At 66.0% G+C, this 23,497-nt stretch overlaps 5 protein-coding genes across 5 annotated transcripts; 2 read left to right on the top strand and 3 right to left on the bottom strand.

Moving 5' to 3' along the window:
* Nucleotides 1-1,241: 1,241 nt before the first annotated feature.
* On the top strand, nt 1,242-3,234 carry EMIHUDRAFT_229977 (hypothetical protein; the record flags this gene model as incomplete). The annotated part of the gene is made up of 5 exons (XM_005785395.1): nt 1,242-2,225; nt 2,316-2,393; nt 2,499-2,703; nt 2,773-3,071; nt 3,205-3,234. 5 exons carry the CDS (start codon nt 1,242-1,244, stop codon nt 3,232-3,234), a joined length of 1,596 nt encoding a protein of 531 aa, XP_005785452.1.
* A 103-nt stretch (nt 3,235-3,337) lies between these two features.
* On the bottom strand, nt 3,338-5,320 carry EMIHUDRAFT_467846 (hypothetical protein; the record flags this gene model as incomplete). The annotated part of the gene is made up of 10 exons (XM_005785394.1): nt 3,338-3,737; nt 3,838-3,956; nt 4,031-4,084; nt 4,124-4,249; nt 4,320-4,371; nt 4,440-4,595; nt 4,661-4,719; nt 4,851-4,967; nt 5,073-5,123; nt 5,201-5,320. 10 exons carry the CDS (start codon nt 5,318-5,320, stop codon nt 3,620-3,622), a joined length of 972 nt encoding a protein of 323 aa, XP_005785451.1. The 3' UTR covers nt 3,338-3,619.
* Nucleotides 5,321-8,606: 3,286 nt separating this feature from the next.
* On the top strand, nt 8,607-10,415 carry EMIHUDRAFT_229975 (hypothetical protein; the record flags this gene model as incomplete). The annotated part of the gene is made up of 4 exons (XM_005785393.1): nt 8,607-9,604; nt 9,689-9,944; nt 10,071-10,125; nt 10,192-10,415. The coding sequence occupies 4 exons, from the start codon at nt 8,607-8,609 to the stop codon at nt 10,413-10,415; spliced, it is 1,533 nt and encodes a 510-aa protein (XP_005785450.1).
* A 4,619-nt stretch (nt 10,416-15,034) lies between these two features.
* EMIHUDRAFT_364088 (hypothetical protein) lies at nt 15,035-16,007 on the bottom strand. The gene has a single exon (XM_005785392.1). It carries the CDS (start codon nt 15,963-15,965, stop codon nt 15,285-15,287), a length of 681 nt encoding a protein of 226 aa, XP_005785449.1. The 5' UTR covers nt 15,966-16,007; the 3' UTR covers nt 15,035-15,284.
* Nucleotides 16,008-19,676: 3,669 nt separating this feature from the next.
* On the bottom strand, nt 19,677-21,413 carry EMIHUDRAFT_455870 (hypothetical protein; the record flags this gene model as incomplete). The annotated part of the gene is made up of 3 exons (XM_005785391.1): nt 19,677-20,157; nt 20,244-20,930; nt 21,024-21,413. 3 exons carry the CDS (start codon nt 21,411-21,413, stop codon nt 19,993-19,995), a joined length of 1,242 nt encoding a protein of 413 aa, XP_005785448.1. The 3' UTR covers nt 19,677-19,992.
* Nucleotides 21,414-23,497: the final 2,084 nt, after the last annotated feature.

The following is a 23,497-nucleotide window of genomic DNA, read 5'->3' as shown; positions in this document are numbered from 1 at the left end:
GCAGCTCATTCCGCCCATCGATCATATTGTCGAGCGGGCCAGAGACTCCTCTCCTCCCCGCAGAGCTCGGGCGGGGAGAGAGGGAAGACAGCTCGCCCGCCTGCTCTCCACGCGTAGCGAGGCCAGGCGTGACATGGCAGAGGCATCTCGGGCCCTGCCAGGCCGGCTGGCTGACAGTGAGCAAGCCATGGATCCGGAGGCTCTTGCACAGGCGCGTGCGCTTCACGCGTCGCTCGCTCAGACCTTCGCCCTGGACGGACAATCCCCCCTGGAAGGCACCACGGCGGCGAGGCTCTGCGAGGAGCATAGGGTCCACGACAGAGCTGTGAGGGCACTGATCGAGCGGCTTCCGCAGGGCAGCACCATGGGGTGTGAGTGGAGGCACGTCCTCGAGGCGATCCGCGGCCGGCTTGATCACCTCGTGGCGGCAGCTCTTGCGCGACCTCCTCTCGGAGGAGACTGGCACTGGCCTACCGGTGAGGCTCGCTCAGCCCGCGCAGCGACAGGGTGCCTCGATGCCTCGGAAACGTTGCGCTACAACATCGCCGCGATGGTGGGCCTGCTGAGAAGGCGCGCTGACCTGAATTCCGCCCCGTCCCTCCTCTCGTCACCTCCGCACACCCCACCCGTGCAGATTGGAGGCTCTCATCGGTCCTGAGTGCAGACTGCCGATCCTCGGGCAGCAGCAATGGCGCCGCAAAGGGAAGCGCGCAGTGCCGGAGGCAGCCCAGGGCCAGAGCGTGTCGCGTGCTGCAGAGAGCATGCGCCCGGCGGGAGAGGCGACTCCGGTGCGCACCATGGCGGTTGCTCCCGAGGCAACAGTGGACGACGTGGTACCGCCAACAACATTTGCTCGAGTGCGGAGCATACTCGAACCCGTGGCTACGGCGGCTGAGAACGCACTGCGTCGCCTCGAGGCGCTTGAAGCGTCGTGCCAGTCGCGTCCGATCACACCAACCAGGGGGGGGGAGCCCGAGGTGTCAAGATCTCCGGATCATGCCGTGTATGCCACCACCTCTCGTCAAACAGAGGTGTGTGATAGCGGGCGGATGGTGGCATCGCAGAGATCGGAGCTTCTGGTGGAACACGAGGCGAGAAAGGCAGTCCAGGAGCCGCAACTCGTACTCAAGAGGTGCCCGCAGGTGGAACACGAGGCGAGAATGGCAGTCCAGGAGCCGCAACAACTCCAGAGGTGCCCTCCTCCGCCTCCACAGGCATCACTGCCGCCAACTGCGCAGCACATGACGGAACCCGAGGGCGGGGGCGCTATGTTGGAGCTCGAAGGGAGGCTGGCGTGGATCCGAGGCTACCAGGGTGCGGTTCCAGCAATGGACTGGGGCTTCGAGGTCGTCGACGACGACGAAGATGAGGCCACATCGGAGGAGGGTGGTCAGGCGGACGATTACGGCGGGCAGTTGGACGAGGCTCCTTCGTCCAAAACAATCACTGAGGAGGAAATCGCAGTGGGCGATGATATGGAGGAGGAGGGCGGCCCGGCGGCGCTGAAACACGGAGGGGACGGCGCAGAAGAACTTTGCAAAAACGAGGTCGCGGAGGAGTGGAGGGCGGAAGTGGAGGAGGTAGGCAGTTTTGAGGAATTCAGCGGGAGCGAGTATGGCAGTGACGGTGGTGTGGACCAGCATCGGTGTGGACCAGTGTCGACAGTGACGGCAGTGATGGCGATGAAAGCTATGGAGGTACCTCTCGCATGGGCCAATCACCTAGAGCCCGACCGTTGCTCGTCTAGCGAAGACAGCGTTGATGACGATTGCCCTCAGCTAGCCTTGGCAGCTGGACCATCGCCGCAATGCGACGAGGCTGCTTTAGACGATGGCCTGCGGCATAGCGACAGTGCTGATGAGGCTGCTCCCCATCTAGAATCCGAAGGAGCTGCAAAGGTGGTGATCTCCGCAATCGCTCGCGCCGTGCGGAGGGCAGTGGTGACGGTCGCAGTTGCGTCGGTCTTGCGTGGCGTTGTCAACGCGGCGAGTCCCCCGACACCCGAGAAGGTGCCGCAGAGGACAACGGCGTTGTTCGTGGGGTCTCCCCAGCTAACGCCGTCGTTGGCAGCGAGAGAGACCTCGCCAAGCGAGTCGCTAGACTGGGAGGAAACTTACTTTGTCGACAGTGACAGGCCGTGTGTGACGAAGATGGAGGGCGATGCGACGGCAGGTGAGGTGGAAGCAGCAAAGGGGCTGGAAGGTGAAGAGACGGCGGAGAAGCAAGTTGTAGGCGGGGGCGGTGCGGCAGCGGCGAGCAAGAGCGAGGGCGGGGGCGAGCTAAAGGCGACGGAGACGGAGTCCGAAACCGAGAAGGCGCTTGGCGAGGTTGGAACCTGCGAGGCGACGGAGGCTGCTGCGAGTGGTTGCGTTGCCTTGTGTAGCAAAGAGCCAGTGCAGGATAGGGAGGGAGAGTTGCCAAGTGCGTCCATCGAGGCAGCGGACGCTCCCCCAGCCCCATCTTTGCGGAGCGGATGCCGCCGATATGAGGTTCTGCAGGCAGAGATGAAGCTGCTGCGGGAGGCAATGGCAGCGGCGCAGCTGTCGGAGGGATGCGACGATGAGCTCGAGCGGTTGCGATCGGAGTTTGAGGCACTACGGAAGGAGCTGGCACAAACACAGAGCGCCGCGTGCTTGGCGCTGCACTCCGCAGCGCCGGGACGGGTGATGCCATCGCAAGACGCGGAGGCTATGGAGTCAGCAAGTGGGCCACGAGAACTCGTAGCACAGCAGAGGCAAGCCCTCATTCATGATGCTCTCCTGACATCAAAAGACGACATTGACATTGCAACCTCCTGCAGCTATCACCGAGAGTCCATCGCCGACTGTCTACCGTCGGACATGCCAACGTGGGACTCGCTCGAGAGCAACGAGACCGATCGTCGGAGGGCCCAAATCGAGGCGGGCGAGTGTTCCATCTTCACCTACGGGCGACCGGGGTCCTGGGCGATCGAGGCAATCGGTATCGGAGCCAATCCGACGATGCCGCAGCTGCTCGACCGCGTCGAGATGGAGCACGCAAACTGCTTGCATTTGGCGCCGGCGGGAGCACCGCTCCCGTCCCGCCGCAGAGTACGAATCGTGGGGGTATAGTTGATCATCACATACGTGCCGCGGCATATGCTTACATGGCTACCTACGGACACTCACTTCCATTTTAAATAGTCTGAGCATGAGACAAATGGCTCTCTTTGACCGCTTGCAGAGGAGTAACCGGCACGGGGGTACTGGGTAGAGTAGAGCTGTGGGTACTGCCGATGTTGTGTACGACGCTTACCGAGCGGGGGGGGCGTGTCCGGGTCGCTCTCCTCGCAGTCAGCCCAGCGCGCGCCACTCATCATACTCGAGTGTGTTGAGCCGAAAGGGGCAGGAACACTATCATCTACAACTATACCTCCGCAGTCGGAGAGATAGACCCACAACCCACGCACCCAAAGGACACATACATGGAGGGCCCTCCCTGCTGTTGTTGTTGCCAGCGAAGCCGAGGTTGATGAGTGTGGACGTTACTTTGCGCGCGTCCAGAGTCGCGCGTCCAAGCCCCCTCAGCCTCCCTCTTGCAAAATCCCCAATGAGGGGCGTCACAGACGCCCTCCCCCCAGTCCTCTCGGGGCCCTCTCTCATAGGTCTGCGGAGATGGAGATGCGATGCGTATCGATGTTTGTGTCGAGCTCGACCGCCTCCCCATCGTCGGGAGGAGCGATCACCATCGGCGCCTCGGGCGGCTTGGGCTTATACCTGCGGCACGCGTGGCGCGGGTTGAGGAGACTCCATGCCGGACGCGGACTAGCTAAAGGGTCGGGACAAACGGCTGGGCGAGAGTGGCTGCTGCGCGCGCCACGTCGTCTCGCGGGTGTGGACGTTGTAGTAGTACGGCCGGCCAGAGTTGTCGTCGATGTACTCGAGCCACCCGTGGGGCAGCACGCCCTTTTGCGCGTTCATCACCGAGAGGCCCGCCTAACAACTCCGAGGACCCGTTTGCCGAGACGCCGCACGCACGGCTCCCTCCCGAGCCGCGCATCTCCGCCGACCTGCTGCACGATGATCGAGCCGACGAGCTCCATAAGCTTTTTGACCGCGAGCTCCTACGCGGCAAGAGCGGCCGATCCGGAGCGTGTGCTGACGGATGCCTCTCGCCTCGGAGCTGGCGGCGCCGGCTGGATCTCGCGCGACGCCAGCCCAGCTAGCAACTTGTCCAGCGGCGCGGCCATCTCCTCGCCCACGCACAGCTTGGTCTCCCGAATGAGCGCCTATCCAACACCGGGGGCGTCGCATACCTCCATAGACCGGCATTGCAGCGGACGCGGAGGCGATGCCCACCGAGCAAGAGATGTGCACAGTGCGAGGGTTGGCGCCGGCTTTGCCACCCGACCTACGCCCCCAGAGCATCGCGTCTGAGGAGGCCGCCATGGCAGGCTGGTGTCCACCCGGGGAGAGTACCGCTCCGCCGGAGTCGACTGGGAGCGCCGCGAGTTGACGGGCGAGGCGTTGGTGGAGGCTCCGCCTTTCCTCCTGCCGAACGAGCTGCTGCGCACTGCGCCGCCCGCCGCAGCCTTCTTCCGGCCAGGGACGATGGACATGGCGCGGGCAAACAGCCTATTTGCGCAGCACGCCTCGAGCCGAGAGGGTACAAGGCGCTTCCAGCGCTCCCAGCCACGCACCCCGAGTCGGGTTCGTCGCCGCCATCCTCCTCGCGCATCGAGTTGCTGTCCGGCGGCGCCTTGCGAAGAAGGGAGGTCTCTGTGCGGGTAGCTGCGAGCGCGAGCTGTGCGAAGCCGCGCCCGTGGGGCCATCGGGCAGCGTGCGTCTGGTCCACACCCCTCTGTGTGCATGTGTGCTCGAGAGAGGCACCTCGGTCTCGGCGGTAGGAAACGTGAAGATCGTCTTGCGTTGCGCCTTGTTCGTGTAGCACGCGCGCCCCGACTCGTGGAGCGACTCAACCCACCCGGGAGGCAGCGCCGGAGGAACCTACGTGCCAACCGATCCGAGCCGTGTCACGGCCAGCATGCTGCCTGGGGCGTCGAGCAGCGCTGCCTCGACAGAGCGGCGGTGAGTGATCGAATTGACGTACACCGTCGAGCCGTCCTCCTCCTTCACCTCCTTCCAGTTTGGTGGCAGCTTCACCTGTGACCGCAAGAGGCGACTTCGTCACTCACACACGGCCGCACGGAAGCGCACCTTGGCGCTGAGCGGGTGAGCACCTTCCCGCTCTTTGTGGACACTGGTGCCCTCCTCCGAAAGAAGGAGCCGGTGCGCTCCTTCTTTGAAGTGATGGTGCCGTCGGCGTCGTGGTTGTTGTCCGTGTCGGTGTCGTCAACCATGCAGCTCGGCCTCCTCCTAGCGCGGCTCTGGGCAAGCCGCCGCAGCCGTCCGCTTTTTCGCATCACATGGCGGATGAAAAGAATTTTACAACAAAACTCCCTCGCACAACACTGGGCACAGGACTGGGCACGGGACTGGCTCGCACTGGCACTAACACAGGTACACATGAAAAGAATTCTAGCGGCGCTTTTGGGTGGCGGTCGGCGGCGGCGTCGCAGGACGAGGCAGAAGAGAACGACGCGACAGAGGGGGAAGTGACAAGGGAGAGAACGACGAGAGTGGGACAGCCGCGAGGTGGCATGAAGGTTGCAGCGAGAAGCGGCGAGAGACTGCGAAAAGAGATACGAGGAGGCAGACCCCCCAGGGTGGGCGACGGCTAGCGCATCACACCCTCCTCTCCTTAAAATCCCTGTGTGGTGGCGGCGTGCCGTTCTCCCATCCCTCCCTTGGGTTGTGTGTTTTCTTTCTTTCTTTTTCGCGCGCTGCCGACGGCGCTCGCCGGCGCTACGGCGCTCGCGGCGCGCTCGTGGCGTTCAGGGCGGCTCGCACACGCACACACACACACACACACACACACACACACACACACACACACACACACACACACACACACACACACATGCATGCATGCATGCATGCATGCATGCACAGACACACAGCCCCTTCCCCTCCCCCCTCAAGACCTTCCCAAGGGCGAGGACACGCGCAGGCCGCACCTCTAGTGAGGCCCGCATAGTATGTGGGAGACTCATTGCCGCCGCCCCTGCCACCCCTGTGTCAGTGTGCCCGTGGTAGTGAGAGACTGCCGGTGAGAAGCCGGAGGAAGGTCGCTAGACTGAGATGAGACCGCCAGTGGAGTTGGGATTCCACCGTGGTTCCGTGCACCGCGCTGCGAGCCTGTCGTGTCCCTTGTCAGGAGCAGGAGAGCCCACCTGTGCCCCTGATCGTCCTTCCAAAATCCTGCTCGTGCAGGTGTGGACCCTGTCCTCTCCTCCCCCATCCCTCGTTTGGGTTGTCTGTTTTCTTTCTTTCTTTCGGGACTGGCGCGCACTGGCACTAACACAGGTACTCATTGCTGATGAAAAGAATTTTTAGACGCCCGCCGAGCCGGAAGTGCTCGTCCATGGCTTTGACCCAGGGCCGGTGGGCGCTGGTCCTCGCGGGGCGCCCACATGCGACCCTAGCACCAGAGTCTCTCTCAGTCTCTGTCGCCGCGGGCGTGTGAATTGACGAAGGCGGACGAGGGGCGGTCGCTGCCTTTGGCAATAGGCGCGCGAGACATAGGCGCGCGAGCGCCGGCGCACAGCGGACGAAGGGCGCCGCGCAGGGGGGGTCGAGGGGGGGCGAGAGGGCCCAGGGCCGTGGGTCGGGCGCGCACCGGCCGGCTCCGGGAGCGGCCGTCAGGTCGAGAAGGGGGGCTGTCGGCGGCTCGAGCGGCGAGAGCGCAGCTTGCCAGGCCGCCTATATGCGCTATGCCACTGCGCCTATGCCACGAAACGTGTTCTTCAAGCGCATCCAGAACGCATCCAACGCCTCTGTCTTCAAGAAGAAGAGTTTTAGCAATACCAAACAACTCTAACACTCGCGATGAGAGTCGTCAAATGCGCGCCAGGTGCTGGCTCCTTCACAGCCATCTTACCTATAAGGATGGCTGAGCTAGCTGCAGTGCAGCCACATCCTCCAGTCTAATGGCTGCAATACACACACGGCAGCCATCCTTAGTAGACATGGCTGGAGACGCACTACCGCAGCCACACCGCCCGCCTCGAGGTGAGCCCTCTTGGCTGACCTGGCTACATTGCAGCCATCTTCGGTAAGATGGCTGGGGGACAGCCATTTCAGCCATCTACTATGGCTGGGGCACAGTCAGTGCAGCCATCCTCCGGAGCATGGCTGGTGGTGATAATTCGATGGCAGCCGTCCACCTCCCCCGCCACACGCACAAATGGCTGCGCGCTTGTCGCCCCCGGTCTCGCGGGACGGCTGCCATCGGCTGTGCCATCGAATTACCACCAGCCATGGCTCTGGAGGATGGCTGCAATCTCGATGACGCAGCCATAGTATAGATGGCTGAAATGGCTGAAATGGCTGTCCCCCAGCCATCTTTCCCAAGATGGCTGCGATGTAGCTAGGTCAGCCAAGAGGGCTCACCTCGAGGCGGGCGGTGTGGCTGCGGTAGTGCGTCTCCAGCCAGGTCTACTACTGTCCAAGCCTAAAGTCTGCGCAGGTTGTGAGGATCACGAATCGATCCCGGCGTGAACACGACTAACTGACGGATCCGCTCCTGACAGTCGCACGGCTGCGGCGCGTGCGACTGTCTTTGTTTGAAGTTAAAAGTCGAATCAGAGCACGCCACCGTCGGCGCTGTCCCCGATTTCCTCCCACGGACCGCCCGTCCGGGACCGCTCCGGGACGCACGCCGGCGAAGCACCATCAAGCTGCTGCACGGCCCCGGCATCGCCTCCCCTGGCTTAGCTAGATTGAGAGATATTGTGGGCATGGTTGGTATCTACAATATATACGCTGACACTTTCCTCCCAGAGCTCGTCCCGGTCCGCCACGGCCATCCTCGGCCTCCGAAGGGCCCCCGGCCGCGGCGCGGTGCGGCGGCGTCACAAATCCGACGGCAGAGCACCGGGACGCGGTCGGGCGATCTGAGGTCCAACAAGGCGTATGGATTGCCCACCCAGGGCTATCACCTGGACCTATCAACAGGCGCCTGCGGCGCCGTGGTCAGGAGCTGCTGTTCACGCGGGTCCACACTTTCATAGTGGACAGTAAGGATGGCTGCCGTGTGTGTGTTGCAGCCATTAGACTGAAGGATGTGGCTGCACTGCAGCTAGCTCAGCCATCCTTAGGTAAGATGGCTGTGAAGGAGCCAGCACAGCCATTCTCGGCAGCTGATTCTGGGTCATGGCAGTCTCTCACTACCACAGGCACACTGACAGGCGAGTGTGAAGTTCTTCTGCGCGGTTCGGATATACGTAAAAAGAAAGAAAGAAAACAGACAACCCAAGGGAGGGATCGGTAATACGTATTTACATGGCTAGGGATCTGTTCCCGGGAGTGAACCAGCCGCGAGAATGCCTAGCCTAGGCGTGGAGGCCCGCGGCCCCTCGGAAACTCCGACCTTCGCCCGCGTGCCTTCCTGACACGAGGACCCGGCTGGCTCCTCCGCTTGTGGGCCTGCAGCCCTCTGGTTTCTGTTCCTTGTGGCTGATTGGGAGGTATCGAGTGGGAGATCACGGTGAAATTCTTCTGCGCGCTCGGATGTGTGTGTTGTATATGGTGGCAGCGGCCGCCATTGTCCGCGCTGCGTTCGCATCGGGTGCGGCGCCGCCTCCCGGCAGGTTGCGCGCGTGCTCGCGGTGCCACGGGGAGGGCGGGCTGTACACGCGGGGAAAGCGGCGCTCAGGTGGCGCCGCGGCCGTGATCCGCCGGCCGTGCGCGGCCTGCGGCGGCATCGGGCTCGTCGATGGAATGCTGCCTCCGCCGCGACATGAACCGGGGCCCCGGGACCGTGCGTTTGTCGGCACCGTAGCCATTGCTGGCGGCGGCATCGGCGGCGCCGCAGCGGCGCTGGCGCTGCAGCAGCGCGGCTTCCGCGTGGTCGTGTATGAGCGCGACTCAAACTTTGACCAGCGCGCGCAGGGTTACGGCCTCACGATGCAGCAGGGGGCGACTGCGCTGGCGCAACTCGGCCTGCCCAATGAGGGCGTCTTCTCGTATGCCCACTCCTCCTTCCTACCGGACGGAACGCTCCTCGGGGAGTATGGGCGGGGCGTGCACGAGAGCACGCGCGAGCGGATGGGCAACGGGAGAGGGAAGGCTCAGCGGCGCAACGCCCACATCCCGCGGCAGGCTCTGCGGGCGGCGCTTCTCGACCCGCTCCTGCCGGGGACGGTGCGGTGGGGCAAGGCAATCGCTCGCTTTGACGCCGGCGACTCGGGCGTCATCCTGCACTTTGAGGACGGCTCGCCACCCGAGCGCGCCGCGCTCCTCGTCGGCGCGGACGGGATCCGGTCGCGAGTGCGCGAGCAGCTGCTCGGCGCGGCACCGCTCGAGTACCTCGGCGTCGTCGTTGTGCTCGGGCGCTCGCGCACGTCTCACGCTGCGGCGAACGAGCGAGTCTTTCAGACCCTCGACGGCGACACGCGCCTGTACGTGATGCCGTTCGAGGCCGGCGTTGCGATGTGGCAGCTCTCCTTCCGACTGGGCGAGGCGGAGGCGCGGGCGATTCAGACCCTAGACGGCGCATCGCTCCGCGCCCTCGCCCTACGCCGGTGCGGAAGCTGGCACGAGCCGAGTCTGCACCCGCGCGGCACTCCCTGCGCCCTTCAACGAGCCTCCCAGGGGCCTCTCCGTAGGCACGAGCCGATCCCGCAGCTGCTGCAAGACACCGCGGCCGCGGACATCACCGGCTATCCAGCCTACGACCGGCCTTGCCCCGCCGCCCTCCGACAGCCCACCTCTGCCGGCGAGGCGCTCGGAGGGCTGGGTGGTGAGGCGGGTGGCGAGGTGCCGCCACCGACGCTTGCCACGGAGACACGGGTGCGCGCGCCGGTCGCGGGCGGCGGTGGCGGTCTCACCCTCATCCCCGGTCCCTCGACGCTCCGCTGCCAGGTCACCCTACTCGGAGACGCAGCGCACCCGATGTCGCCGTTCAAGGGGCAAGGGGCTAACCAGGCCCCACGTGCCGGGCGTCGCCGACATCGAACGGCGTCGAGCACCCCTCCCTTGTGCGAACAGGCCCTCCTCGACGGGATCGCCCTCGCCCGCGCCCTTCGCTCCCACGAGCTTCGCGGTGTCGTGCGGCGTTGCGGCCGCGCCAGCGGAGGTTCCCACTCAGGTCACGCGCTCTCTCTCTCAGGCGACGCGCATGTCTCGCTTGGCGCGGCGCTTTCCATGTTCGAGGCAGACATGCTCGAGCGGGCGCGCCGCAAAGTGCGTGCGTCGCGCGACGCGGCGGAGCTGCTGCACTCGCCCGAGGCGATGGCAAAGTCGAATTCGACGCGCGCGCGGTCGGCGAGGGACAAGCGGCAGCTCGAATCCACTACAGCAGCAGAAGAGGGGCGGGGGGGCGGTATAGCTTGATTGCTTTTTTGCACAACTGCTCCACGTGCACGCGGCGCCGTCCCCCGCTCGCGCCTCGCGGAAAATTCATCTATACGCCTCGCGGAAAATACAAAATTCACCGCAGTTGCAGGAGAGCTGAGGAGAAGGGGGGCGGCATAGCTTGATTGACATTCCATTGGTCATTGCAGTGAGAGAAAAAAGAAGAAGAAAGAAAACGGGGAGAACGGCAAAGGCCGCCCAACACAATAAAGAAAGAAAAACTTGCCGATTCCTCACCGCTCTCTTCGCGGCATGGCCGCCGACGGTGTGTGTGTATATGGCCGCCGACGACGGCGAGGTGCTTGACCCGCTCGACACCGACGGCATCAGCCAAGCACTGCAGGGGCACGGCTTCTGCGTCATCCGGCAGCTATTCCCGACCGCGACGGTGGAACGGGCGCGAGCGCACCTCGAGGCGGCGGTGGAGCGCCACCTGAGCTCCGCCGTCGCCGCTGGCGCCATCGATCGCATGCCCGCGGAGCTGCCGCTCGAAGAGCGAATAGCGGCTGCGTATGCGCACGCTCCAGAGAACGCTCCCGCATCATGGGTGTCAGCCATCCGCACGGCGCCCGCCTTCCACCACCACCTCTTCCGCGACGCCGCGCTGTGCAGCGTCGTGAAACGGCTCACCGGAAGAGAGCCTTGCGTGGCGGCGCGATATAACTGCCGCTGTAAGCTCAAGGCGGCGGCGGGCGCGGCGTTCCCGTGGCATCAGGACCATGCCTTCTTCCGCATGCAGTATGCGCTGCGCGGCGAGACGCCGCGTCGCCTCCTTGCCGCGTGGGCTCCTCTCACGGAGGTCCGTGGAGCGCTACTGTGCCACCCACTTTGTCACCGCCACCGCGTTCTCACCACTGCCGCCGCCACCATCCCCTCTCTCCCGCCAGGTCGGCGCGACCAACGGCGGCGTCCAGCTATCTCCCGGCTCGCACCGCGCCGGCTTCGTACCCCACAGGAGGGAGGGCGGCTTCTTAACCGCCGCTAGAGGCGCCTTTGCCGCCCGCAGCGGCGGCCCAGCCGCCGCGGCGCCAGAGGCGGTGCTCCCGGTTCTCTCGCCGGGCGACGTGCTGCTCTTCACCGACCTGACGATGCACCGCTCGGGCGTCAGCTGCGCGTCGACCGCACGCTGGTCGGCCGATTGGGCGTACGAGCTGGAGGAGGGCGACACCGTCTGTCCTCCGCTAGGGGCGGGGGCAGCGACCACTGAGGCTGTGGCGGTGGCAGCAGGAGAGGCGGCGGCGGCAGGGGTGGCGGTAGCAGCAGCGGAGCCGACGGCCCCAGCAGGGCAGCAGCGGCCGAACCGCGGAGTGCGGGCGGCCGCACCGCCAGAAGAGCGGCTCGACCCACCTCGCGTGTGCTGCGGTCGCGAGTTTACGCTGCGACGCGCGCTCGCCTCGCACGTCCGCAACCACGTCTCGTGCGGCCAGTGTGCCTTCGAGGGGTGCCTCGCTGCGCTCAAGCTTCACGAGTGGCGGGCGCACGGCGTCGGCGGCCCGCCAGCGACGACGGCACCACCTGCGGGCGCGGCCGCGACGTACACAGTTGGTCGAGCGGGCGGCGCTTTCGAGGTGCGCGAGGAGGTGGAGGCGGTGGTGGCGCCGCTGGAGGAGAGATACCCGGGCGCGGAGATCGTCTGGTCCATCGAGGACCACGCAGCGGGGGACGCGGCGGCGGCGGTGGCGTCGGCTCAGGCGCTCTCGCCGCCAAAGTGGCAGGACGAGGGCGAGGGAGAGATGGGCGAGGGAGAGATGGAGCTTGGGGCGGCCGTTCGGTGGCCCGCCGGCTGCCGCGTGCTGCTCCTCGTCGGCGTCGCCGGCAGCGGCAAGAGTCGGCTGCTCCGCGCTCTCGCCGCCGCCGCCGGCGGCGACGGCGGCGACGGCGGCCTCGTCGGCGCTCGGTACGCGTGGCCAACCAACCGGTCGATCCTCGATGTCCTCGGAGCAGATGGCCACCGATGGCTGGCCGCGGTGGGGCTAGGATCGGTGCCGCTGTGGTGCCAGCCCTACGCCGCACTCTCAACGGGCGAGGCGTTCCGCGCGGAGCTTGCACGGCGGCTGCAGTTGGCCGCCGCGTCGGACGCGCCGCTGCTCACCGTCGACGGTTTTTGCAACCACCTCGACCCGCTCTCCGCCGCTTGCTGCGCAGCGTCGCTCTCGCGCCACTTGCGGCGCGAGGGCCGCGGCACGCGAGCGGCGGTTGCTAGTTGCCATCCGCGCGTCGCCCATTGGCTGCGCCCCGACGCCGTCGTCGTGTGCCGCCCCGGAAGGAGTGCGACGGTGCTCCGCGTCGCAGACGCCCACACGCTCCTGCCGTTGCGCATCAGTGTGCTCGACGACGGCGCGGCGCCGCTCTCAACCGCGGGCGCGTTCGGCGAGGAAGGCGACGCCGAGGCGAAGGCGCCAGGCGGTGGTGGCCTCTCCGGCGGCGGCGAGGTTTTTGTGCACGCTTTGCGCAGGTGCGGCCTCCGCGTGGTCTCTGAGGCGTGCTTCGATGACGCGCCTCCCTTTCAGCCGGACGCGCACACGCCACCACCAACGGGCGGGCGCGTGCTGGCGTCACGCGTCGAGCGGACCGCCGCGACGCGCTCAGTCGAGAGCTTCTTCGACTTGCCGCACGACGGCACGTGCGCGAGGCGGCTGCCTCCCTTTCCGAGCGAGGCGCAGCTCGGCGGCGCTCGGCTTGGGCTCGTCTGCGGTGACGCTCCTCACCTGCACGCCCCTGCCCGGCAGCTCGCCACTCACCCACGGCCCTCTGGCCTAGGCCCGTCGGGCGCCGCCAAGTCGGCGCTGCTTGCCGCGCACTTTGGGCCGCCGCCGCCGCCGCGGCCGTGGCCGCGTGGCGCACGCCTTGCCCAAGTCTTTGCGAGCGAGGCGCAGGCGGCGCGTTGCCTCGCGGCGGTGGCGGCGCCGCTGCCAGCTGCGCTCGCGTGGAGCGGCGGCGAGTGCTCAGCGGGCGAGGCGGCGCAGGCGGAGCTGGCTCTTGCGCTCGCCGCGTCAGAGCCTCTGGCGGAGGGCGAGGGCAGCCGAAGCGGCGGCGGGAGCGGCAGCACGTTGCCGCCGTGCGTTTTTGACGAGTTTGGCTCGGCGTGGGACGAGGCAACGGCGACGCGGGTTGGCGGGGCGCTCACGCGCGCGGTGCGATCTGCCGGGTGGGCCGGCGGGCGCGTCGTCCTCGCCGGCTGCCACGTGTCGCACGTGGGGCCAGGCGGCTTCGAGCCCGATTGGGTGTTCGAGGCCGCCTCGGCGACATTATTCCGCTTCGCGCCGGGGGCGGCACCGGATTGCGGTGCGTTGGTGCCGGCGCAGGCGCGAGAGGGTGCCGGCTGCACGGCGGCGATGGGAGCGGCAGAGGTGGGGGGCGCGTCTATGACGGCAGCAGGTGACGACTCGGTGGTGAACTTTCCGGGAGGGCTCGCAGCGTGGGAGGACATCGCTCACGCGCGCAGCGGAGCGGTGTCGTGCGATGGCTATGGGCCGCTTTGCGATTCCGGGGTTGTCCGTTTGGCGCCGCCGCGCTTTGCTCTAAGGCTACGCCGGTGCGAGCCCGCCGCGTGGCGCCGCTTCCACGCCTTCCACTACAAGACGCCGCTGCTCTCTCGGGGTGAGCGTCAGCCCCGACCCCCGCAGAAGGAACGTAGCGCCATTTCGCCTCTCTGCTGCCCGTGAAACCGCGCGCACTGCCTTCCATTCCGCGAAGCCGCCTGACACGCCGCCCCCCTGCAGTCGCAACGTGCTTCCTCCTCGAGGCGACTCTCTGGGGCCACTCGCCGCGCCTCGCGGCTCAGGAGCGCTCCTGCCACCAACGTGCGAGCTCAGAGCAGCACCCTGTTGACGGCGTCAGCGGCTTGGCCGCGCCGACGCACGAGACGGAGGCCGCCGTGCGCATCCCGGTCGGATTCGTGGCGACGATCCCGCACTCGGGAAGGCGCTCCGAGTGGGCGCGTGCGCCGGCGCAGCGAGCGCACCGAACTGTCGTGCTGCCGGAGTGGCAGGGGTTGGGCATCGGTGCGCGCCTGAGCGACGCGGTCGCCGAGTGGCACCGGCGGCGCGGCAGCGACTACTTTGGGCAGACCGTGGTGTGTGCACGCACTCCGCGGCGCGCTGTTCTGCCCTCGCGCGCACCGGTCCTCACGGCTCCCGCCCTCCGGCCGCAGCACCCGCGTTTTGGCGGCTACCGCGACGCCTCGCCGCTGTGGGAAGGTGCGCGCCGCCTCCTGCCTATCGTCCACCGTCACGAGCGCTCCATGTGTGTGTCCATGTCCATGTCCATGTCCATGTCCATGTGTGTATGGGGTGCGCATTGGGTGCGAGTAGGCACCGACGCCAACCACAGCACGCCCGAGCTTCGCTGGCTGCCGCGCCGTCTCACGGGCGCGGGGGGGCAGCGTGCCGTCGCCATCAAGCGCCAGCAGCCGAGGATGGTGTACGCACACGCGTACGTCGGCGCGGCGGCGGGCGAGCCGGCGCGGCGGCATCTAGAGGAGCGGGTGCGGTTTGTGGAGGTCGATGGATTGGAACTGATTGAGGACGACGAGTGCCCTCCGGCGAGCTGACCGTGACAGTCTCCACCTGTGAAGAGTGGTCGATCGCGAGGTGTCTATACTGTGATTTTCACTATTTCACTCAGCTGAGCTCTCTTCCTCTGACACCTCTCGTCTCCGCGCACATCAATGATCAATCATCAAACACATCCGTCGGTTCTCGCGCTCTGCGCGCTGAGCTCTGTGAGCAAACGGCTGGTCTTTTGGTTCCCTGAGACCCTCTCCTAAGAGATGTGCATATCCTGGACGTTTTATTTTCACCCCTTAGTAGAGACCGATGCGTAAATCCAATCCGCAGAAACGGCCGGTCACGGCGGCGCTTCCCTCGGCTCGAGCGTCGTCGCCACAAAGCCCTCAGACTTGGCGAGGCCGGTGGAGGAGGCGAGCGGCTTCGCCTCGGCAATGAAGCGCTCCACGAGCTCGGTCGCGCGCGCGAGCGACGCGGAACCGCCCTCGGGGCGCACCGCGGAGGCGGCCGTGACCTTGACCACGTTCCCCTTGGAGAGGAAGCCGAGCGTCGACTTGATCTTGACCCCAACGTCGTGCTCCTGGCACCGGTCGAGCAGCCGCACCTCCTTGACGCGCGGCGCCTTGCCCAGCCGCCTTCGTCGCTGCAGCGCCTCCGCGCGTCGCGCGTCCGCGTCGCCGGCCGCCGCCGCTGCCGCCGCCGCCGGCGGCGGAGGTGGCGTTCCGGCCGCCGCAGTGGCGGGTGCCAATGCATCAGGCGCCACGAGCCGCCAGACGGGCGGCACGGCGTTTGGCGCCATCTCGGCAAGCTCGAGGCCCTCTGTCCGGGCGAGCGCGAGAGCCTGCTGCGGCGCCATCACACCCAGCTGTTTGCCACCCGCCGAAATCAGCCGCAACTCGCCGAGCGCGAGCGCAGCTGCTCCCGTCCGCGCGCCGGACGGCACGTGCACGCGTGGGGCCGTGGACGCCAGCCGAGCGAGCCGAGAGACTCCGAGGCGCGCCAGCCGCAGCTCCAGGACCATTTGCGCCTCTCAGCTGGCCCGCCAGCAGCCGCTCGGCCAGGGCGTGGAGTTCGGGCGAGAAAACACATGGCTCGCAGGCCAGCAGCTTGGCGTAGCGACCACACTCCTCTCCTTAAAATCCCTGTGTGGTGGCGGCGTGCCGTCCTCCCATCCCTCCCTTGGGGTGTCTGGGCTTTCTTTCTTTTTTGGCGTAGCGATCGAAGTTTGCAGCAACGCTCAGCAAGGAGCTCCCGCACGCGCTGGCGCCAGGCATGGCGCATGCAACGCGTCTGAATCCTCGCCTCGCCTCGCGCAAATGCGACCGTCCTCGCAGCCGACAGTCCACCGCCTGCTAAAGAAGCACTGCGACGAATGCGGCACCGGCGACGCATGGCAGGCTGTGGAGTTGGGGAGAGAAAAGAGAAATACCGGATGAAAAACCAAGAAATCGGCCGTGTGTTTGACCAACACATCCATGCCGAAGGCGCACCCGCCGCGAACGCCCCCGACTCCGCTCTCCACGCGTAATGGCGACGCGGAGAGTAGTCAGGGCTCCTTTCAGTCGCGGCTTCAGGCGGGGTCTGAGTCTCCAGCCACAACCGCCGCCGCCTCTCACACCTGCCGCAGTGCCACAACCGAGTGTGTGCCCAGCGAGACCTCGACCTTGCGGTTGACAACCTCTGGGGTGGAGGTGGAGCCGGAGGCGCAAGCTGCTGCGGGCGCGGAGAACGACAAACCAAACGGCGACGGCGGCGGAGATAGTGGCGGCGGCGACGGCAGCGCTCCAAGCCTGGGCTCGCGCGCCGAGTCGCTGCAGCGGTCGCTGGGCGCGCGGCTCGAGCGGCGGGCACACGAGCGGCAGTTGAAGCGGCACGTGCTCGCGCAGCGGCTCCGCCAATCGCGCTCGTGGCGCGGCCGAGGCACGATGGTGTCTCCACCGCTCTCGCTGCTATGAATAGGTACCGCGATGCGCGACTCGCGGCAGAGGCGGCCAAGGCGGAGGCGGAGGCGGAGGCGCACGTGCGGCGCGCGCGCGCTCGCAGGGAGCAGGCTGCGCAGCAGCGCGAGGCCAAGGCGGCGGACGAGCGGGCGGCGCAGCGGCGAGCGGCGGGCGAGGCGCGGACCGAGCTTGCACGCCTCCACGCCCGCCGCGCCCTCCTACGTCGCTTTGGCTGGAAGCCATGGCGTGCCCTGCTCAACGGAAAGCGCTTGCGCACGGCGGCAGCGCTGGCGCACCGCCGGGAGAGGCTGTGTGGCGCAGCCTTCGGGGGCTGGCTGCTGCTCGTGTCCCGAGCGGCTGCCGCTCGCGGCTGCAAGGAGGGGGTGCTTCGCATCTGCGCCTTGCGGCTTCGCTGCCGCCACACGCAGCGCCGGGGCCTGATTCGGATGCGGGAGATGGCGGCAGTGCACGCCGAGCGGGCGGCGGGCGCTCTCCGCGCCGTGCGTGCCGGCTGGCTGCGCCGGATCCTCGCCGGGTGGGCGCTAGTTGCGCGGGCGGCGCGGGACCAGCAGGCGGCAGAACTGCTACGGCGGGAGCTCGAGGTCGTCGAGGCGTTGAGGCGCTTGCACTTGCGCGTCGCCATCGCCGCGTGGGTAGCCAGGGGCGAGCGGCGCCGCTTGCGGCGTGCCGCCCGCGCGTACAAGCAGCAGCTCCTCTCTAGGGTGGATGCTTGGCTCGAAGGCATGGATGCCTCGGCCAATACACAGGGACGGCAAGGCTCGGGCCGCTTGCTTCCTCGCGTGCCTCCCCTCCCCTGAGGCTCGTGGCGCGCCGGACAACTCTTTCGCGGGACTCTTGCAGCTGCTTTGAACGCACCCGGTTCGCGCCTTGCACACCGATTGAGAATCACTTCATGCAATCGTGGCAGAGGGGAGGAGAGAGGGAATGCGATGGCCAGGGAAGGCAGCACCCAGGCGGGTGGGGTGCGCGGGGGGAGGGGAAGTCTTGCCGACACGTGTCTTAGCGGGGTGAAAAAGAAGTGAGAGACGCAACGCCGTAAAATAATCCATATCTGTTATATCTCCAACGCGATGGAGGGTAGAGCCGTCACACGGGCTAGTGCCATTTCACTGTGGCACAGCTCGCGTTACAAAACCTTGATTTTGACCATTTGCGCAAAAAGGTACATCTCGGTGCCTTCCAGAGGCAGCTGCGAGTCCTGGGTATGTACCTTTGTTGCGCGCCGGAAACGACTCGACGCCGCTGAGATCGGAGATCAAGCTCTGACAGGTCGCACGTCGCTCCTTTGACGCCGACGTGACTCACCCGTGCAGATCACATCAGGACACGGTCTCGACACGCTCGGTACGACACCTGCGACCCGTCTCGGGCGTCAGGTGGCACGACACTCATCGCACCTACCAGCGCTGCCGTGCAGGTTGCCACGACGAGGTCGAGCACGCTTCTATACGCTCACCCAGCCTTCCTTTCCATCCCATTAGGTAGCCTGGGAACGGTGGCGGTCAGAGGCAAAGCCTACGAGGGGTGGTGGAACCACATGTCACGGCTACTGCCGGCTCGACCCACGATAGCCTCCGGAGGCTGACTTTGCGGCATCATCATCGGACGATGTCGACGAGTTGGGTCGCTCTCGCGGTATCCAGATGACCTCCCATACTAGTGTCATCGGCCATGGCCGCAGGAAGCGCGGGAGAGAGCGCTGGGAGCAACACAGAGCTCCGTTGGAGACGTTTTCAAGATTAGCGTGTCAGAGTGAATTGGCACTAGCCACACACACCCCGCACGTGGTCGCAACCCTGCCGCACAACGAGAGACCACGAGATCGACCGAGAAAACTTCGCCTCTCGAGTCTCGTGTTGCGGTAACCGGTATTGCGGAGATCAAGAATCTAACAAGAGTCAAGACACCGACGACCGACGACCGACACGACACGCACGTCGCGAATCCAAAAAGCGAAATCGGAAATGCGAAAAAAGAGCGGATCCAGAGGTCGAACGTCATGTCACTTGACACTTCCGCGGCCCGTCCCCCATCGATGCACCCGGTGCACGCCGCGGTCTCGTCGGAGGTGTTGGGAGGGCCCACCTCCGAGTGTTGTATAACGTACACTGAGGCCTGAGGGCTTTCCCCAGCCAACACCCCCCGGCTATGGGCCTAGGCCTCGCTGAACTGTTTTTTTTCAACTCGTGTTGTACCCATTGACAAAATGACGCGGGGAGAGAGTAGCCGAGACCATTCTACGCCTAAACGTACCGTACTAGGATCCACTAACTGTATTGTGTGCTCGAGTTGCAAAGCGGGAGCAGCGCACGATGACGTGCCCATTCGTGTAGAGCCCAATGTCGTAGTGATTTCGCCGACGCAAGTGCCGGAGCAGCGTTTCGTTTGCTATGCGCTGCTCTACGGGCGCGTGTGGAGGGTGGTTTCCACAGCCCGCCGCCGCGGCCCGAGGCCGATTCCGCCACCCCAGGAGCCCAGGTGGTCTCGAGTGGTCTGCGCGACAGCCCGGAGCTCGAGCTAAACAGCTATCGAGGCAGGCTTGATCGACGACGAAGGTCAGCCGCTGCCGATAAGTGACTATTTAAGTGCGCCCGCGCCCTCCGAACCCCCCCGCCGCTCTCGGACGCATCGCCACCGGGAAATATAATGCGCAGCGGGTAATTATCTCCGTGAAATAAGAATTCGCCGACGCCACTTCCCGGGCCGGCAGAAGACACATCCTCTATTCTACCTCCGAAAAACGGGCGATGGGGTACACACGAGATGTTGCGTTGCGGATCAACCGACCCTATCAAAAGACGTAAGAGTAACCACACACATGCACTTCCATTCTTCCAATGGCAATGCACATGCACATGTTCGGATGTTGCATCTTGTTCATGTGCATCGGCACATGCGAGATGCGGACGCGTCTGCGTTGTATCCACGAGTATCGTGACAAAGACATGTCTCATGTGTTGTTCCAATGAGCAATGTCCGTACCCTGTGATGAGCCGTAGACGCGCGCGGGGCGTGTCCGACGCGGCGGTCGGCGTCGCGGTAAACGAGAGCCCATCCGCGCGGCGCCGGGATCTGGTGCGACCCTGGTCAGTGGTCACTTGGACACTTCCGCTCGTCGGCGTCGGCGCGTCGCACGCGAAGCACAAACGCCTCAGCGCTGCCGACGCGGCAATGATACACGAGTTGGACTCCGGGCAAGCCCGCCGCCGCCGCGAAGGCAAACGCATTCCCAATCCAACACATCGTCGCGGCCTAATGTTTTGCGAGGGGCGGTGGGCGAGGTGGGTCGGCCAGTGCCTCCGGGGGCAGCACGCGCTTCGCGCCGGGAACTCGCGAACGACACACTCCAGAATCCGGGCGCCGTCCTCATCGCCGCCAATATGCTTGCCCCAAGGAGGGTTGGAGACGATTACGTCGGGCGGGTCCTCTCGGTGCGGAAACGGCGCCAGAGCGTCGTGTTGCGCGACCTCCGCCGCCACGCCCAGGAAGTCGAGGTTTTCGCGCGCGCGGCATACGAAATCGTCGCGCAAGTCCGAGCCGCGGCATGCCAAGCCAAGCGCGGCCCCAGCCGCGAGCACCGTCCCGGACCCGCAGCAGGGGTCGAGCAGCCGCAGCGGCCGGCGAGCCACCACCTCCCCGCCGGCTGCGCGGTGGACGTTCGCAGCGATGCTCACTGCGGCTGAGGCGATGAGCGGCTCCAGGCTCGCAGAGAAGGCGAACGGCCGGTGCTCCCAGCAGCCAACCCAGGGGGGGAGGGAGAGGGGAGGGGGCGATGGGCGCCGCGCCACGCCGACGGCGCAGGCACGCTCGAGCGGCATCTCGCGGCAGAGGAAGAGCGCACGTTTGGTCTCGAGCAGCACAAACTTGTCGCACTCGGCCGCCAACGCTGCGACGTCGGCATCGTCTTCCGCGCGCGGAGCGGTGAAGCCCGCGCCGAGAATGGAGGAGAGGCCGATGGCAAGGGAGGGCGCGTTGGTCAGCTCTGTCCAAGGAGCAAGGTTGAGATCCCCGCCCGGATGGTGCGCCTCGTGGCGGAGAGACCAGCATGCGTGGCTGCGGGCGGGCGGCGCGGCGCGCACTCGTTCGAGCAGCGAGGATGGCGTCGCCGCGCAGTGGACCATTGAGAGGCGCAGCCTCACGCCGCCGAGGCGCGGGATGTGGTGCGCGAGCAGCGCGCCGGCGCTCGGCTCGTCGCCGGCTCCGCGGAGGACCCATAGCCCTCCTCCGAGCGGCGCGAGCAAACGCTCGGGCAGTGCCACCAGGCGGGCAGCGGCGCGGAGCTCCTCAGAGAAGAGTGCCGAGTTGCGCAGCGCCGACCGCAGCACGAGCAGGTGTCCGCCACTGGAGCATTCACGCAGCAGCGCGTCCTGCTCCAGGAGGTCCCGCTCTGCCCACGCCCCGGCCGATAGAGTGGCAGCTGCGGCCGAGGCCTTCGCGGCGCCCTTCGCCGCAGCCTTTTCGAGCCCCTTCCGGTGCCTCAGCTCGGCCTCGGCAGGGTCCACATACATAGGCGCGTGGTGTTGGATGGTGTGGATAGAGAAGGGTCTCTCGAGGTTCTCGAGCTGATATGCTTTGGCGGCTCCGGCCCTCGCGGCTCCAACGCGAATAGAAAAAGAATGCCTTGGCTAGCTTTTTACTTTTTCTGTGTGGTGAAGGGTTGAAACACAAAGAAGAAAATCGACAAGCCTAGCGAGGAGAATGACATATTCGACACCCTCGAAGACCATCTCGGCTACGGTTCCGACTCCGGCTTCGGCCGGTAGTCGACAAGCTGCCGAGCCCAAATCACTCTCTCTGCCACATTTCTTGTTGGCTTCTAAGAATCTAATACAAGGGAATAAGGGAAAAAGAAACAAAGAAAACAGACAGGCCAGACGAGGGACGATGGGGGGAGGACAGGGTCCCTACTCGAGGTCCCTACCTGCACGAGCAGGATTTGGGAAGGACGATCAGGGACACAGGGGAACGGGAGTGGGGAGCGCATCGCGACACGGAGGGGGGCTGGGCAGCGTTCACCCACACGACAGGGATTTTAAGCGGGTGTTGGGCTTCTAAAAAAAATTCTTGTGAGGGCACCTGGACCTGCTGAGGGCACCACCTGCGAGCACGCTGCATGGCGCAATCCACGACTCCAGTGCCCCACTCTCTCACCACCCGTGGCACACCCGTCGGCGCCTTCCGCTTCCGCAATGCGGTCGTCGGAGAGTGGAGAGAGAGATTTTTGAAGGCTACGGGACCGGCCCCAGCTTCGGCTGAGGGCTGACAAGCTGAATGAAGAGAGAGAGCGAGACAAGCTGCCGAGCCCAGATCACGCACGAGTGAGAGTCGTGATTTCTTGTTGTCGGCCAGGCCTCCAAATACCAAAATAGAGAGAGAGAGATTTTTAGCAATACCAAACAACTCTAACACTCACACGTAATTTGGGGCCTGGAGCCCTGTTCACGCGCGCGCGCGAGACGTGCAGACAGGGTTGCCAGGTGAGAGCGAATGGCGCGGTTCACGCCTCGCACAACAAGAGAGAGAATAGAGAGAGATAAGAAAGAAATCACAGGTGGGACAACCTAGAGTGAAACCTGAGTGTTAGAGTTGTTTGGTATTGTTAAGGTATTGCTAAAAATCTCTCTCACCTCTCACACGTGGGCATCTCTAGGGATCAGGCGAAGCTGCCCCTGGTGCCTGGAGAGGTAGTCCCCTCGCCCCCTTCCGGAAGAAGTAGAGTGTCCCGAGACTCCCCGATACTAGTGGCGTAGTAGGATGAGAAATATGAATTCGAGTTGGCTCAGAACAAAAGAAACCGGGGATCCGGGCGCCCGGCCGCCGCGTTGTGAGGTTGTGAGGCGCCCGGGCGTGGCTTACTGCCCCCGCGATGAGGATGAGCGCGTTGGATTGGTGGCGCTTGCACCAGCCATCGAGCCCGCCGCCACCGCCGCCTCCGCCGGACTGCTGGGGACCGTGCGCAGGTGCGGGACCGTGCCCTGGCTTCTGTGGTGGGTCGTCCTGCTGCATGACAGGCTGGCAGGCGCTGGGATGCCCAGCTCAAGCCTGCACTGGCTACCACTGCTGCGTCTCGGGAGTGCCGTTTCCGCCCTCGCCACCGCCCTCGCCGCCGCCGCCGCCGCCGCTGCCGCCGCTGCCGCCGCCGCCGCCGCCGCTGCCGCCGCCTCCCTCGCCGCTGCCGCCGCCGCTGCCGCCGCCGCTGCCGCCGCCTCCCTCGCCGCTGCCGCCGCCACCGCCGCTGCCGCCGCCTCCCTCGCCACCACCGCCGTCCTCACCGCCGCCGCCACCCTCGCCGCCGCCGCCGCCCTCGCCGCCGCCGCCGCCACCGCCGCCGCCGAAGCCCCGTCCACCGCCGCTGCCGCCACCGCCGTCGTTGCCGCCCCTATCCCCGCCATCCCCGCCCCCACCGCCGATGCCGCCCCGGAACTGCTTCTGGGAGTGTGGCGGGCGGTCTGGGATCTGCCCCAGCTACTGCTGCGTCGGCCGCGCTTGCTGCCGATCGGGCTTCCTCGTCCCCGACCAAACCTCGTGGAGAGGGGCCCCCAGATGCCCGGCGCTCGTCTCGGGATGCGATGGCTACCACTGCTGCGTGTCA

The sequence above is a fragment of the Emiliania huxleyi genome (assembly GCF_000372725.1).
Source record: "Emiliania huxleyi CCMP1516 chromosome Unknown EMIHUscaffold_160, whole genome shotgun sequence".
Taxonomy (NCBI): domain Eukaryota; phylum Haptophyta; order Isochrysidales; family Noelaerhabdaceae; genus Emiliania; species Emiliania huxleyi.
Note: the sequence above shows the minus strand (reverse complement) of the source record. Positions and strands in the feature narration are given on the sequence as shown.